General features: G+C 35.5%; 1 protein-coding gene across 3 annotated transcripts in view; it reads left to right on the top strand.

The window, feature by feature from the left end:
• LOC110030237 (AT-rich interactive domain-containing protein 2-like) overlaps positions 1-7,337 on the top strand; it is a 44,975-nt gene extending 37,638 nt beyond the window's left edge. For 2 of the 3 annotated variants that reach the window (XM_020732854.1, XM_020732855.1), the window contains one exon: positions 6,169-6,469. In XM_020732854.1, coding sequence (XP_020588513.1) covers positions 6,169-6,190 — 22 coding nt within the window. In that variant the 3' untranslated portion in view covers positions 6,191-6,469. The other variant, XR_002294634.1, reaches the window with a different exon arrangement.
• Positions 7,338-12,539: the final 5,202 nt, after the last annotated feature.

Below are 12,539 nucleotides of genomic sequence, written 5' to 3' on the forward strand. Positions count from 1 at the left end.
TGGGAACTCATTTTTGGGCTCTTCACATATTGGTTCTTAGCTCTTGCAACTAAAAGTTGAGTGATTGGAAGCACTCGTGCGAGATCTTCGCAAAAATGTGTCAAGTGGTTTGAAATTCTAGGGGAGATTGGTTCCATTACTAGTCCGCTAGAATGACGTGTTGCAATGAAGCAAGGGATGTAGAGGAAAAGAAAGTCGGGGATAAATACCACATTGAAAGTGCAATGCAAGCGGAACATCATTTGACCCTTGGAGTAGAATCACCACCTCGGAGCAAGATACAACCGGAGCACCACTCACCCTTAGATATAGCTCTAGAAGAGAAAAAAAGAGATGTCTGCCCCAACAAAAAAACTTAGAAATTGAACTTAATTATGAAAACAACATATATAGACGGAGGTAACTAGAAAGTGTTCCCCACTCCTCATATGCGGCAAACACTTATTTACATAGGACTAGTCGACCCTCCCTCTCTTTGCTGAACCCAATTCAGCCCCAGCAGGTGAAACCTGCACGCAGTTCCCAGTTTAGTTGCAATTCCCACATCATCTCGGATCGTGGAACGCTACTCTTGCGTCGTCTTTCATCACAGGTGGGATAGCCATGCCAATTTCGTGGGATTAGGGACCTTAAAACTCCTATCTTGAAGTTATAGCTCCTCGTGGTCAGTCAACTTGCCGAAGTTGAAGGTAGCAGAAATATTGGAATCTCTTGACAAATCAATCCTCTAGGTGATGTCATTCCAAAACATATCTTGATAGAAAATGTATCTGTCCTCGTCTGACACAATCAGAACTGGAATTACACGTTGGCAGGCATCCTCACAAACCAAACTTTGAGCCATTAAATCTGTAATTGACTTCTTCCACTCCTTGTACTCGCCTGACTGTTTCTATAAACATATAAGGAGGATTCAACTCTGAGATGAAATTTAAGACGAGCTAGACAACTTTCAAAAGTAACCACTCGGGAAATGTCTCTTCTTCTTTTCTGGTAGGACCTGGATCCAATTATAGAATTCAAAATAGCCAAAGGAACATGGCACACCCGTGTCTGTACTGACACACCCCGCACTTGATATGCAGAGCGCGTGGCGCGACTGCGCTCCATAATGGTACCTGTGTTGTCTAGCGCGTACCCAACTTGATTACGCCTGAATCCAGCATACAATTCTGAGCACCACGCCTGTGGTGCCTAGAGACACGTCTGTGCTAGCGTTCCGCTCATGCTGCTCGGTTCCACGAATTGATTAAATTGGAATTTATTTATTGCCAAAATTTTAGCCTTAAGTATTTATGTTAAGGTATTAAAGTCTAGGGATTGCTCTTTGCTATTTTAGTAGGTTCTTCTTAGGTCTAAAGAGAATATTGTAAGCCCTGGTCTCTTCCTTTGGTTCACCCTTGGAGAAGAGTTCTAGTGTGTTTTTCTTGGAGAGTTTTGAGAGGCTTGTGAGAAGACATTTTGTGCTATTGTATGCGGGAAATTGATTGGGAGCTGCATTATACGGAGAGAAATCTGTTGTATTGCGAAGAATGATTTGCTTAGTTATGCGTTTCTGTACTTTCTTCTATTGTATCTTAGATATTTTTTAATGAAACTTTCTATATTTTTTAATCTCATGCATTATATGTAATTTTTTTGCATGCTCCTGTGATGTAAGATGTGATTTCATTGCTATTTTTTACTGAGTTTTCCAAAATATTTTCAGTGATTTTGAATTTTATATGTTGTGTTAACCTTTTGATTATTATTTGCTTCTGATGTGGCCTTATAGGATGTTAAAGTCTCTTGTGACTTAAGACTTCTAACCTTTGATTATAAGAATAAGTAGGTTAACACACAATAGCCTAGTGAAATAGAAATACTGCCATTAGAAAATTGCAATCTAGATAAGGGACTAAAAAATTCTTGGGAAATGCGGTATGATCAAACCCTCTTAATTATAGTAAGATTTCCCACACTTCTTATGACTTGGACATAGAAGAATTTGCCCTTGGTTGTCATCAATCAAGTGACAAACTCACATGAAAATTATCGAGGAATCACTTGGTCGTTGTCACAGGAGCATGAACCTCATCACCTTTGAAAAACATCAAGAATTTTAGTGTTGTTTTCTGATTTCTACTTTTTGCTCCTAAAACCTCTTACTTTTTGTAATTATGAACCTTCCGACTTGAAGTTGAGGCTCATCTCTGGCATCTTCATCATTTCATGTGTCACTATCTATTTCTTCAATTGTTCATTGCTCTGTAAAAGAGGTCACCTTCTGATTGGGCAATTTGATTCAATTTAGCTAAATGTATGAAACTTGAAACATTTTTTGGCTAAGACAAATTTGTGAATATGGATTGGTTCCACCCATTCTCCACTTTAATACTAGGCGTACTCTTGCTACTTGATCGAGTTGAACTCTACCTTTAAGATGTGTCGGTCATCTAGTGATAGTCTCTCCACTTTTGACGCTAGGGTCTAAACATTCTGCCTGTAAATATTTGGTAGGTACTGGCATGACATCTCGCGTTTCATCTTAGACCAAGTTGTAATTTTATTTTTCTTTTCTCGTTATCGAAGAATTTTCAAACCTCCCACCAAAAAAATGTACATTTCATTAAATTTGTGGTTATTTCACTATTCTGTCTAGTGGGACGTCTTGATACTCAAAGGCATGTTTAATTGTCCAGGTCACTCGATGAACTTGTCCAGATTCATATGTCGTCAAAATATGACAAATTCACTTTTCAAAATCTTAGATTTTCAATATTTCATGCCAAGTTTTCAGAATAGTAGTTCTTCATCTCTGCAATCAACTTGGTGAAAGGAATTCATTGTATTCTTTCGATTCGACAAGTCACTATTGTGGCTAGGAGTGACCCTTTCAGATTGCATCCTCTCAAAAGAGGTAAGCCTCCATTGCAGTTGGAGGATTTCCTGCCGCACATTCTCTATAGAAGATTCTCGAGTATCTCTTTGTTGATTTTTTATAAATAACATTATAGCATTTATTTCAGAATAAGTCTCCGACAATGTATCTTCGGTGGTTTGGTTAGGATTTTGGGTTTGAGTACGTGGAAGAGGGTGTATAGGAATGTGTTGGGTGGGAAATAAAATTTGTGGTGTATAGGAATGTGTTGGGTGGGAAATAAAATTTTTGTGTTGTCGGTTGGAAAAATCAGCAAAGTGAAAGGCTTTTTGTGTGGATGCTAGAAAACCTATGATATGACTAATATTTGGCTAGCTGTGCTACAAAATGATATCGGGGTTAACCCAAACAACAATAAACAAACAAATATTATTATTGAAGAAAGCCAATAGGTGATCACAACTAACACACTGAGATAGTAAGTAACAATATATATGACACAACTCAACTTGGGTTGTGTTACAAAAGGGTGGTGGTTTGTTAGGCTTGTGGAATGGTTGGATGGTGGTTGGAAGGCGGCGGTTGTTGCAAGGAAGGGGTTCTGGGTGGCTGTTTTGGGGGGTGGCAGCTAGCGTCTGTTGGTTGGGATAGCCGAAGAACATCAGGATGACAATAGTGAAGGGGACAGAATAGTGTCTTGGATAGCAAGCCGAGAAGGGGGGTAACAGACGTTGTGTGGCTATGCAGGCTGGTCGCAAGCCTGGAATGGGAGATAAGGAAGGTTTGGGGCGTTGGGGCTGCAAGTAGGTGGAGACAAGCGATTGTAAGGGCAGCCAAAAGGTTGTGGGTTGTCGGAAAGATCCAAGGGGAGGGCTGGCGGTTGATTCAGAAGAACAACAAAGATTGTGGAAGGGTGGCGGCTGCAAAGAAGAGAACTGCAGGAAAGATCAACGAAGACGACTTGTCTTTGGCGGCTGCAATGAGGAAGTGGAGTGAGGGATGCTGAGCAAGGGAAAGTTGAGGATGATTACAACCTTGAAAGCGAGATACAGCTGGAGCGCTACTTGACCTTTGGAGAAGCATCATCACCTCGGAATGCGATATAACCGTAACACCCCTAGCCCTTGGATACAGTCTTCAAAGGGAAATCTTGGAGACGCCGACGGCTATCTTGACAGAAAACTCATGAATAATTGACCAAAATACGAAAATAACAATATATATAAACCGAGGTAACTATGGAGCAAACCCCACCATATGTGGCAAATACTTGTCAAGTTAGGGCTGACTGACCCTCTCTCCCTCTTCTCTATTGAACCCGGTTCAGCCCCAATAGGTGAAACCTGCGCATTGCTTCCAGTTCAGATGCAACACCTGCATCATCCCACATTGTGGGGTCGGAAGCCTTCGTCGGCGTATATATAAATGTATATCTCCTAGATTTGAGAACACGGGCAATTAATATGAACTCTAAAACCTTGAGAAATCCTTGTAAAAGTCTGAAGCAATCTCTAAAAGCTTGTTCTACAAATTTACTCCAATTAAAAAGTATGAGAACCTTCAAAAGCATGCAAAATACATCATGTTTGTTGAAGAAGCATTTCCTAGTTACGTTGTCATCCTCATTACATATATTAATATTATCTGAATTGGTTTAAAAGAATAGAGAAATCAGTAACTTAAAATTAATCTTTGCCAATGAATTAGAAATCAAATATTGGGGAGCCTTGAAATATTTTTTGGGTAGGAAAATTTCAAGACAAAGAAAAACATGATTATTTCTTAACAAAAGTATTCGCTAGATCTTTTAAAAAGAAGCATGTTGTAATGCAAGCCCGGTAAAGATTTTCAGGCGGCCAAAGAACGTACCAACATCTTGTTGGAAAAATTCTCTTCACTCAACTTAGACATTTTTTTCCACATCAATGTTCTTAATGTACTTAGGAATGTTCCCATTGAGGAATACCTCGATGTAATCTGCAGGATGTTAAGATGTCATGAAAAGTTTTTTTTTTAAAATATATTCTTCAAGAAAAGAAAAATATGAATAATAAAATCTTCATTGATGCTGACTAGGTTGATTAATAATTGATTGCAAGCTAACTTTTAACAATTGTTCATTTTTATCGGCTAATCTAGTGACTTTGACAAAAGCTAATAGTTGTCGTTAGAAATAGAGCTGAAGTTGTATTCATGGTTATAACTCATTGCATTTGTGATGGAATGCAGGTCAACATTTTGTTAAAACTATGTTCTATTAAATAACCAATGTCAATGCTGTGTGATAACCAAGCTACAAGTAACATTGCTAAATATCATGTCTATCATGATAGGACTATGCATATTAAAACTAATTGGTACTTCATGAAGGAGAAAATTGAAATAGACATTATTAAAGTTGTCTGCATACTAACAAATTCTCAAATAATAGATATCCTACCAAAGCTCTAAATTGAGTTCAATTTGACATCTTCATTTCCAAGCTATGAATGATCAATATAAATCCCTTGCTCAAGAAGTGAAATTTTGGGATTTCTTACACCATCCCTTTCTTGTTTGAAAGTATTGCTAGATGATGATAATTTGAAAAGGATTAGGGGTTATTTAACAAAGGGAATCTATCTTAATTAGTTACCAAACAATTTACAAATTAGGCCCAAGATTGCAGCTTTCAAACCTTGCTTTATTCTCAAGGTGGGGCAGTTATCCCATATTTTCTTCCTCATTAAACAGTCAGAATTGTCGTTCTTTTTATATTTGCTTTATTTGTAGATTTCATCTGGAGGATGATTTTATGCATTGATTACCCTTACCCAATACTTTGTACATCTTTATTCCTTGCATGGCTCTTGTTCGGCCCACCATTTGGTCTCCAAGCTCGGCTAAACATAACCTTTTTATAATTCAACAGTTGAATTTGTCTGATAATTATTAACCATTGGTTTGTAAAGCTCGTTTGATTAGTTTGATTTTGAAGTCTGGATAATTTGTCCAAGTTTCACACCATGATCTTGTTGGATTTTATGTGCGTCTTTAAGCATTTTTGTGTGTTTGTGCGCACATGAGAGAAACATGTAGTATTAAAGAATTAGAAAGCTGCCAAGCGCAGATAAATAAGCAATGTTTTCAGGATCATTGCTTTTGATGGAAAACTTGCACATCATGCAGAATTCTTTTGCGCTAGTATTGTGCCTCAAAATCGTCTAATAGATGTCAATTTTCTTTGATTTTTGGATGTTATTTGCATGAAGGTTTATGTTTCTTACCGTACAGTTATTATTAGTACTATTTAATAATTTCTTTTTCAGGTATCTGACTAGGAATACGTAAAGATGTACTCAGCCGCAGGAACTTAACTGTGCTTCAGTTACCCCTTCCATTAAACTTGCTTATACATCAAGCATCCGTTTGATGAGTTTTGCAAGCAAGAGGATTTTTGCGGTACCAGTTTTTTTTCTTGATTTTAGAGGTAACTTTTTCCCTTGGAATTCACGAGGTAACTTTACATCGCCAAGTAATGAAAACTTGCGATGCTTTTGCATTTTTGTCCCCATAGCAAAATATGGAGTAACTTCTTTTCCTCAGTATACATAGAATCACTTTCTTTTTTTATTGCAGTCTCAAGTTCAGACCTGGAATCACTTCTCGCTGCTTTTTGGGCAAATTGTGTTTCAGGTAATTATTAACTGGATTTCTTGGATATCTCAATACGGCTTTACAGTTAGACATTAGGCTTCTTTTTTAAGAATTCTGCTATAAAAAGAATTTAAGTGGCACTTTCCTATATTTCCGAGGAACTTTTCTTTCTTGGAATTTATGTCACTTATTTGCTCAAGGGTAAATTATTTGCAATTGCTAGACTTTTAGGGATGCTAGCAATCGGCTTTGTTTTTCTTTTCTGCCTTTTATTTGCAAAAGTGGCCAACAGGTGCAGACCAATAGTGGCCGTATATTTCAAAGTTTTTTAGCCATTGAAATCGCTAATTAGCCCAATCAATGGTTAGGCTTCGGCACCGGAGTTGAAGTTCATAAATCTTTTCTTCTTTAAAGATTTATTAGCTTAGTTATCTTACGTGTTGCATGAAGCTCAATTTGTAGTGCATTGGCTCTCCAAACGAGTTTCTGGAACTCAATGTATAACGTATAGACCCTTCAAGCAAGCATTTGAAGCATATGGTTGTGCCAACCATAATAATAAACCTTCCATCAGAAGTGATTGTTCCGCCAAAATTGAGATTTGGCCATTCAACCGTTAGCTCCTAGAGGAACACATGAGAAGCCTTGGCCCCAGAAAAATACATTAGATATGTGTGATTATTGATTAATAAGAAATAAAATTTAGTAAAGGTTAAAATAATGAGATGTTGATGTCTCTATCATATATTATTTTGTTATTTTTCTCCAAATCTTACACTCAGCATGCCAAACATCATTGATTATGGTTCAAACTAAATGACAAGAACATACTTTTAATAGTCTAAAGTTGATGCGAGTCTGAGAATTATTTTTTTTCGACTGCATGCCATGATTATTAGATGCATAAATTTAATTTAAAGATGAGTTTTATGCTGGTAGTATTTCATTACATCATATTTTGTCTCTGAACGATAATAAGTTGGCCCATTATTGATAGTGTTGTTAACTCAAATTTTGCTGAGCACTAGATCTATAACCATTCGTCCTAGGGCCGTCAGACCATGCCCAGGGCTTGAAAATCGGAAGCCCTAGCCGAAGAGTTCAACTCATTTCAGTATATGATATGAAATAAAGCTATATAATCTTAAAAGAAAAAGGCCCTATTTTATGCATTTTCGGTAATATATGCTTATGTACAAACAAATAAGTAGTATTTCTTACAGATTTGGTTGATGTTGTGATTGAAGTAGAATCCATAAAAAAAAAAGAGAATGAACCCAAATTTCGGCCAAAAATGAAATATTTTTTGCAAGACATGGAGCTAAAAAATCATCACAAAAACAGCTAATGAAAATTAGGAATAAGCACAGTATTTATGTGAAAATGTATCATAAATGTGCAGTCCGCCGTAATTTTATTGGGCGGGTCAAGCAGTGGTGTCAATAGTAAGGTTGCCCATTTACTTATAAGATCATGAAAATGTTGTTCTCATCTGTCGTTTGAAACAAAGCCTATATCATATTATTAACACTGTTAACTCTCTCTGTAGAGGGAAGACTCGCCTATGGAGACTCTTATCAGAACACTTGACTCCCTAAACACTACCTGGAGAAATGGCTTGAAATTATGAATAACCTCCAGGTAACAATCATTTTATAAATAAAAAGAAGGTTGGATGGGGAAGGATGAGCTGTGTCCCCTTTTTCTCTTGGTTGGATAAATTGTTACTACGAGAGAATGAACAACTTTTTGGGAGTACTACCATCAAAACGAAAAAAGGTTGGTGATGGACAACAAAGATCTTCTAGCACATTTGAGTGAGGAAGTTGAGCTATCTTAATAAGAGAAAAGACTATTAACAGGAGCATAGAAATTGATACCCTCCAGGTAAAAGTATACATTTATGCTTTAAAACTACCAACAAATCATTTACTTTGTCAAAATTGTTAGTATGAATGTGCCTTGACATAGAGGAAGCCCCAGGTAAGTCAAATGGAGTTTTTCTATGTTGAAGCTGATGACAACATTGCATAGGAGTTCCAAAATTAGTAGTTGCTTAAAAAAATAGACTTTCACATAGAGTGGTTGATCGGGAGGCCACAACAGTTGTCCAGCAATAAAAGATTTTTCTTAAGAACTACAAGTGGAATGATCGCCTCACCAACCAACTGTCAATAAAAAGCTTGCATAAATTAAGTGAGAGAACCATTTTATCATTATTTATAGGATAAAATTGCCCTTGCATTTACTTCATGATCTTGAAGAGGATAAAATATTCATGGCAACAATTGAATGGTGATACTTTTGCCTAAAAACAATTGTGGAAGAGAAATAATTTTCAATTTCATGATTCAAAGCAATAAAAAAGGAGACTCGTTAATATAAGTTGCAAAATCAATCCACAAAGTATCGTGGAATGCCTTCTTTTAGAATCCTAGATTGGGTAGTTGATTTGTTGGCACTATCAAATGTCTTTTTTAGTATCTAATTTTGTGTATAACACAACTTACAAACAAAAAAAGATTTAGGGTCTATTTGGGGCAATTGTAGCGTATTGAATAATTTTCTGATAAGTTGATTAAAAATAATCTGCTAATAAGTTAGGTGCGGTGACTATAAATGTTTTTTTTTTTTTTTTTTAAACCAAACCGCAGCCAGAAAACTATCACTGCACCTAGATAGATGCGGTGCGAAAACACTGTTTTCAGCATTTTGAAAACCCATAAGCTGTCCCAAACAGGCTAGATGCGTTTTCAAAACGCCACCGCACCAAATAAGCTGCCCCAAACGAGCCCTTAATGTTGCGGGTGAGTTCATAGGCAAGTGTAATATTATTAACAATATTTTGTTGTTGAAAAATGTTGCTTTTATTGGAATGCCACTTTTAAATCTATTGTCCAAGATTTTGACAAGAAACTTATAAAAGGGATTGCATAGAGATGGTGAGATTGTCATTTAAAGTAATGGCATTAGTCTTCTTTGAGACAAGTTATGAGACTAAACCATATTAGGTGTCCGCTCAACTTGGAAGAAATATTTCACCATTTTGAGTAATTGTGTATCCATGGTTTCCCATGAGTGAAGAAAGAATTTATATGTAAAAATATTTGGCTTAGGAGATTAGTTCATAGAAATACCTTTTAGAACCATAATGACTTCCTCATCCGACATATGTTCAATAAGAGAAATGATAAGATTTGGAGTTAAGAGTAGAACCTATAAGAGGAGATGTGAGGATCAATGAAAGAGCGTTCCTCCTTTTTAAATGAAGATTGAAAAAATAGAGACAAATTTGTTAGAAATGACATATGGGGAATAAATAATAATATTTGAGAGTGAAAGCCGCCTAATAAATTTAGTGTCATTCCTTAAGAAATTGAAGACCATCTCCCCTTCTTGTGATTAATGCTATCTTAATTAGCGCTTAATATATTAGAACTCATAAGTGATAGCATGATTGTATTTAGCCTTAATGATTGGACAACATTAGTTGCCATGAAATACTGAAAGGGCTACTTTCAATTTATAAAATATTAGTTAACTCGCTTTATGTATAACATTTGTATGGGATTATCATGCCCAAAATTAGCATAAGCAGGGAGAATATAATTGTTTCAATCTGGGTAATTAGTTAAAAAATTTTCGAAAAGAAATATATAATTCTTGAAAAACCTTGTCCAAGTAGACAAGTGCAGAAAAGTTCAAATAAAAACGGAGGAAAGATCTCTAAATGTAACCATGGAATGTTTCGATCAAAACATTATTAGAAAGAGATCTATCAATTTTAGATTTAATAAGGTTGTCGGCTATAAATTTACACTATGTTAAGCGAGCCTAATGTTAATGAGGTCAATGATGCCATGGTTAAAATGCATTCTTTGAAATCAATAATTTTATTAAATGGATTTGATCATCTTAAAGTTTTTAATTACTTTATCAAACAATTTTAAATTCTCTAAGCAAAAGCTATTTGGAGATTGCGAGGGAGAATTCTTAGAAATAACCTACATCTCTCTCCCACCAATCACATCTTTAGCCACATAAAAGGAGGAAGCGAAGTACCATAACCAGTCACTTTCTCATATTTGATTTGGAAGGTAATGAAATTTTGGTTAAAAGAGATTTTATTTGGATTCTATTTAATTCAAATATAGCCTAAACAATAATGAAAGTTATTTCAATTTTGTTCTTTCCAAAAAATGAAAATTTTTTTATGAACAAATGATCCAAAAGAGTGTCAGGGTTGATTTTTGTTTAAAGACACCAAAGATACTGAAGGCAATCTCTTGGACAAGTTTCCCACAATATAGAATCTAACCCGTACATTCAAGATCCTTCAATAACCAAGTTGTGATGCTTGAGAGCCGCATAATGAAGTGAATGGATTGGATTTTTGTTAGTCAATAAATTTGGCATTTTTCTTTTTTAGAATAAGCATCTTAAATTAAGGTTATCTGGTCTGTGTTTTAGCTTGAGGTCTGGTCGGTCTTATAAGAATTCTCAAGACAAGATATTTCATTCCTCTAGGAAGCAAACATAAAATAACCATCTTGAAGAAGACATGTTTGAAGAGGAGGGGTAGTTAGATTTATAAAGAAAGAGGTTGACGAATGAGTTGGGCAGATGCTAAGAGTGGAATGTGACAATGATTTATAAGGGGGTTGGGGTGTTTTCGTTTGCTTCAACCAACTTTCTGTCTTCGGTAGAGGAGGAAATAGAGACGTTATTTGCCAAGGTTTGTCATTCTGAGCATAAGTACAATAGGCAACATAAGCTTTCAATTTCTAATCATAAGGTACTTCCTGATTGAATCTTGTTTCAAACAAATCGATTAGGATGAATTCAATTAGCTATGAGAAGGGCAAACTTAGACATATATTCTTCCAACGGTGAGGTAGGATTTGGTCGTAGTAGGATTATTAGCTGCCAAAGTTTTGCCAATCTCTTAGCAGCTTTGGAAATTTCCTCCTTATTCTAGCCAAAGGTTAGGAACTTCACCCATAGTGGAATATCAACACGGTCATCTTTCATTATTTGAAAATCCCAAGTTCATATTTTCAAAAGAGACTGTTTCCCAAAAAAAAGGTATGGTTTCTCATTCCATACCATTTCATAATCCTCAACACACAAAAGTTAAACAAGTAGAAATCACATAGAATTGAGCGGAAATCGATAAAAATTTTAAGCTTTAATAACTAATTACAGTTGTTAAAGGGAAGCATAAAATGGTTGTTTGTTAATAACATGACCAATGAGTATTAGTTTCATTTTGAGCTACCAAATGCAAGTTCCATAACCGAAAGAAATAAAATACTTTCATAATCTCTCTCCGCGAATGAAAGGGAGAAGTACCTGTTTTTCTCATTCTATGAATTTATGAGGTTTTTCTAGTTTAGACGTTCTTATAAGGTGAGAGTAACCTTCTAATGGGCAGAATCCCTATAAGTTGGAGGCAACAAACCAAAACTAGAATTAAGATATACATATTTAAATGAGACAAATCTTGATTGCCAAAAGATTCAATGCCATTTATAATTAATTTTATTTTTTATTTTTAATTTTATTTTATATTTTTAAATATATTTTTTGTGTATTTTTTAATGTTATAGGGAGAGTAATTGGACATATGTTAAGACATGATATAAAAGTGTTTCATAATTACTTTTTATTTATGAAGGGCCAGTCTACTATGGAAGCTATATTTTTATTGAGAGGTTTGATGGAGAAGCACATAGAGAAGAAGAAAGATATACATATGATTTTCATTGATTTAGAGACAGCTTGCAATAATGTTCCAAGAAATGTTTTCTGGAGAGTTCTAGAAATGAAAGGTGTTGATATGATTTAGATTCAAATCATTAGAGATATGTATACTAGTGTTGTTACTTGTGTTTGAACAAATGGATGATTGACAAAGTAGTTTCCTATTTTACTTGAATTTCATCAGGGGTTGACTTTAAGCCCAAATTATTTTGCTTTAGTTATGGATGCTCTTACTAGGCATTTGTAGGTGGTGAATGCTTTTTGCTGATGATATCCCTCC

Source organism: Phalaenopsis equestris, unplaced genomic scaffold, assembly GCF_001263595.1.
Source record: "Phalaenopsis equestris unplaced genomic scaffold, ASM126359v1 Scaffold000684, whole genome shotgun sequence".
In the NCBI taxonomy this organism is placed as follows: domain Eukaryota; kingdom Viridiplantae; phylum Streptophyta; class Magnoliopsida; order Asparagales; family Orchidaceae; genus Phalaenopsis; species Phalaenopsis equestris.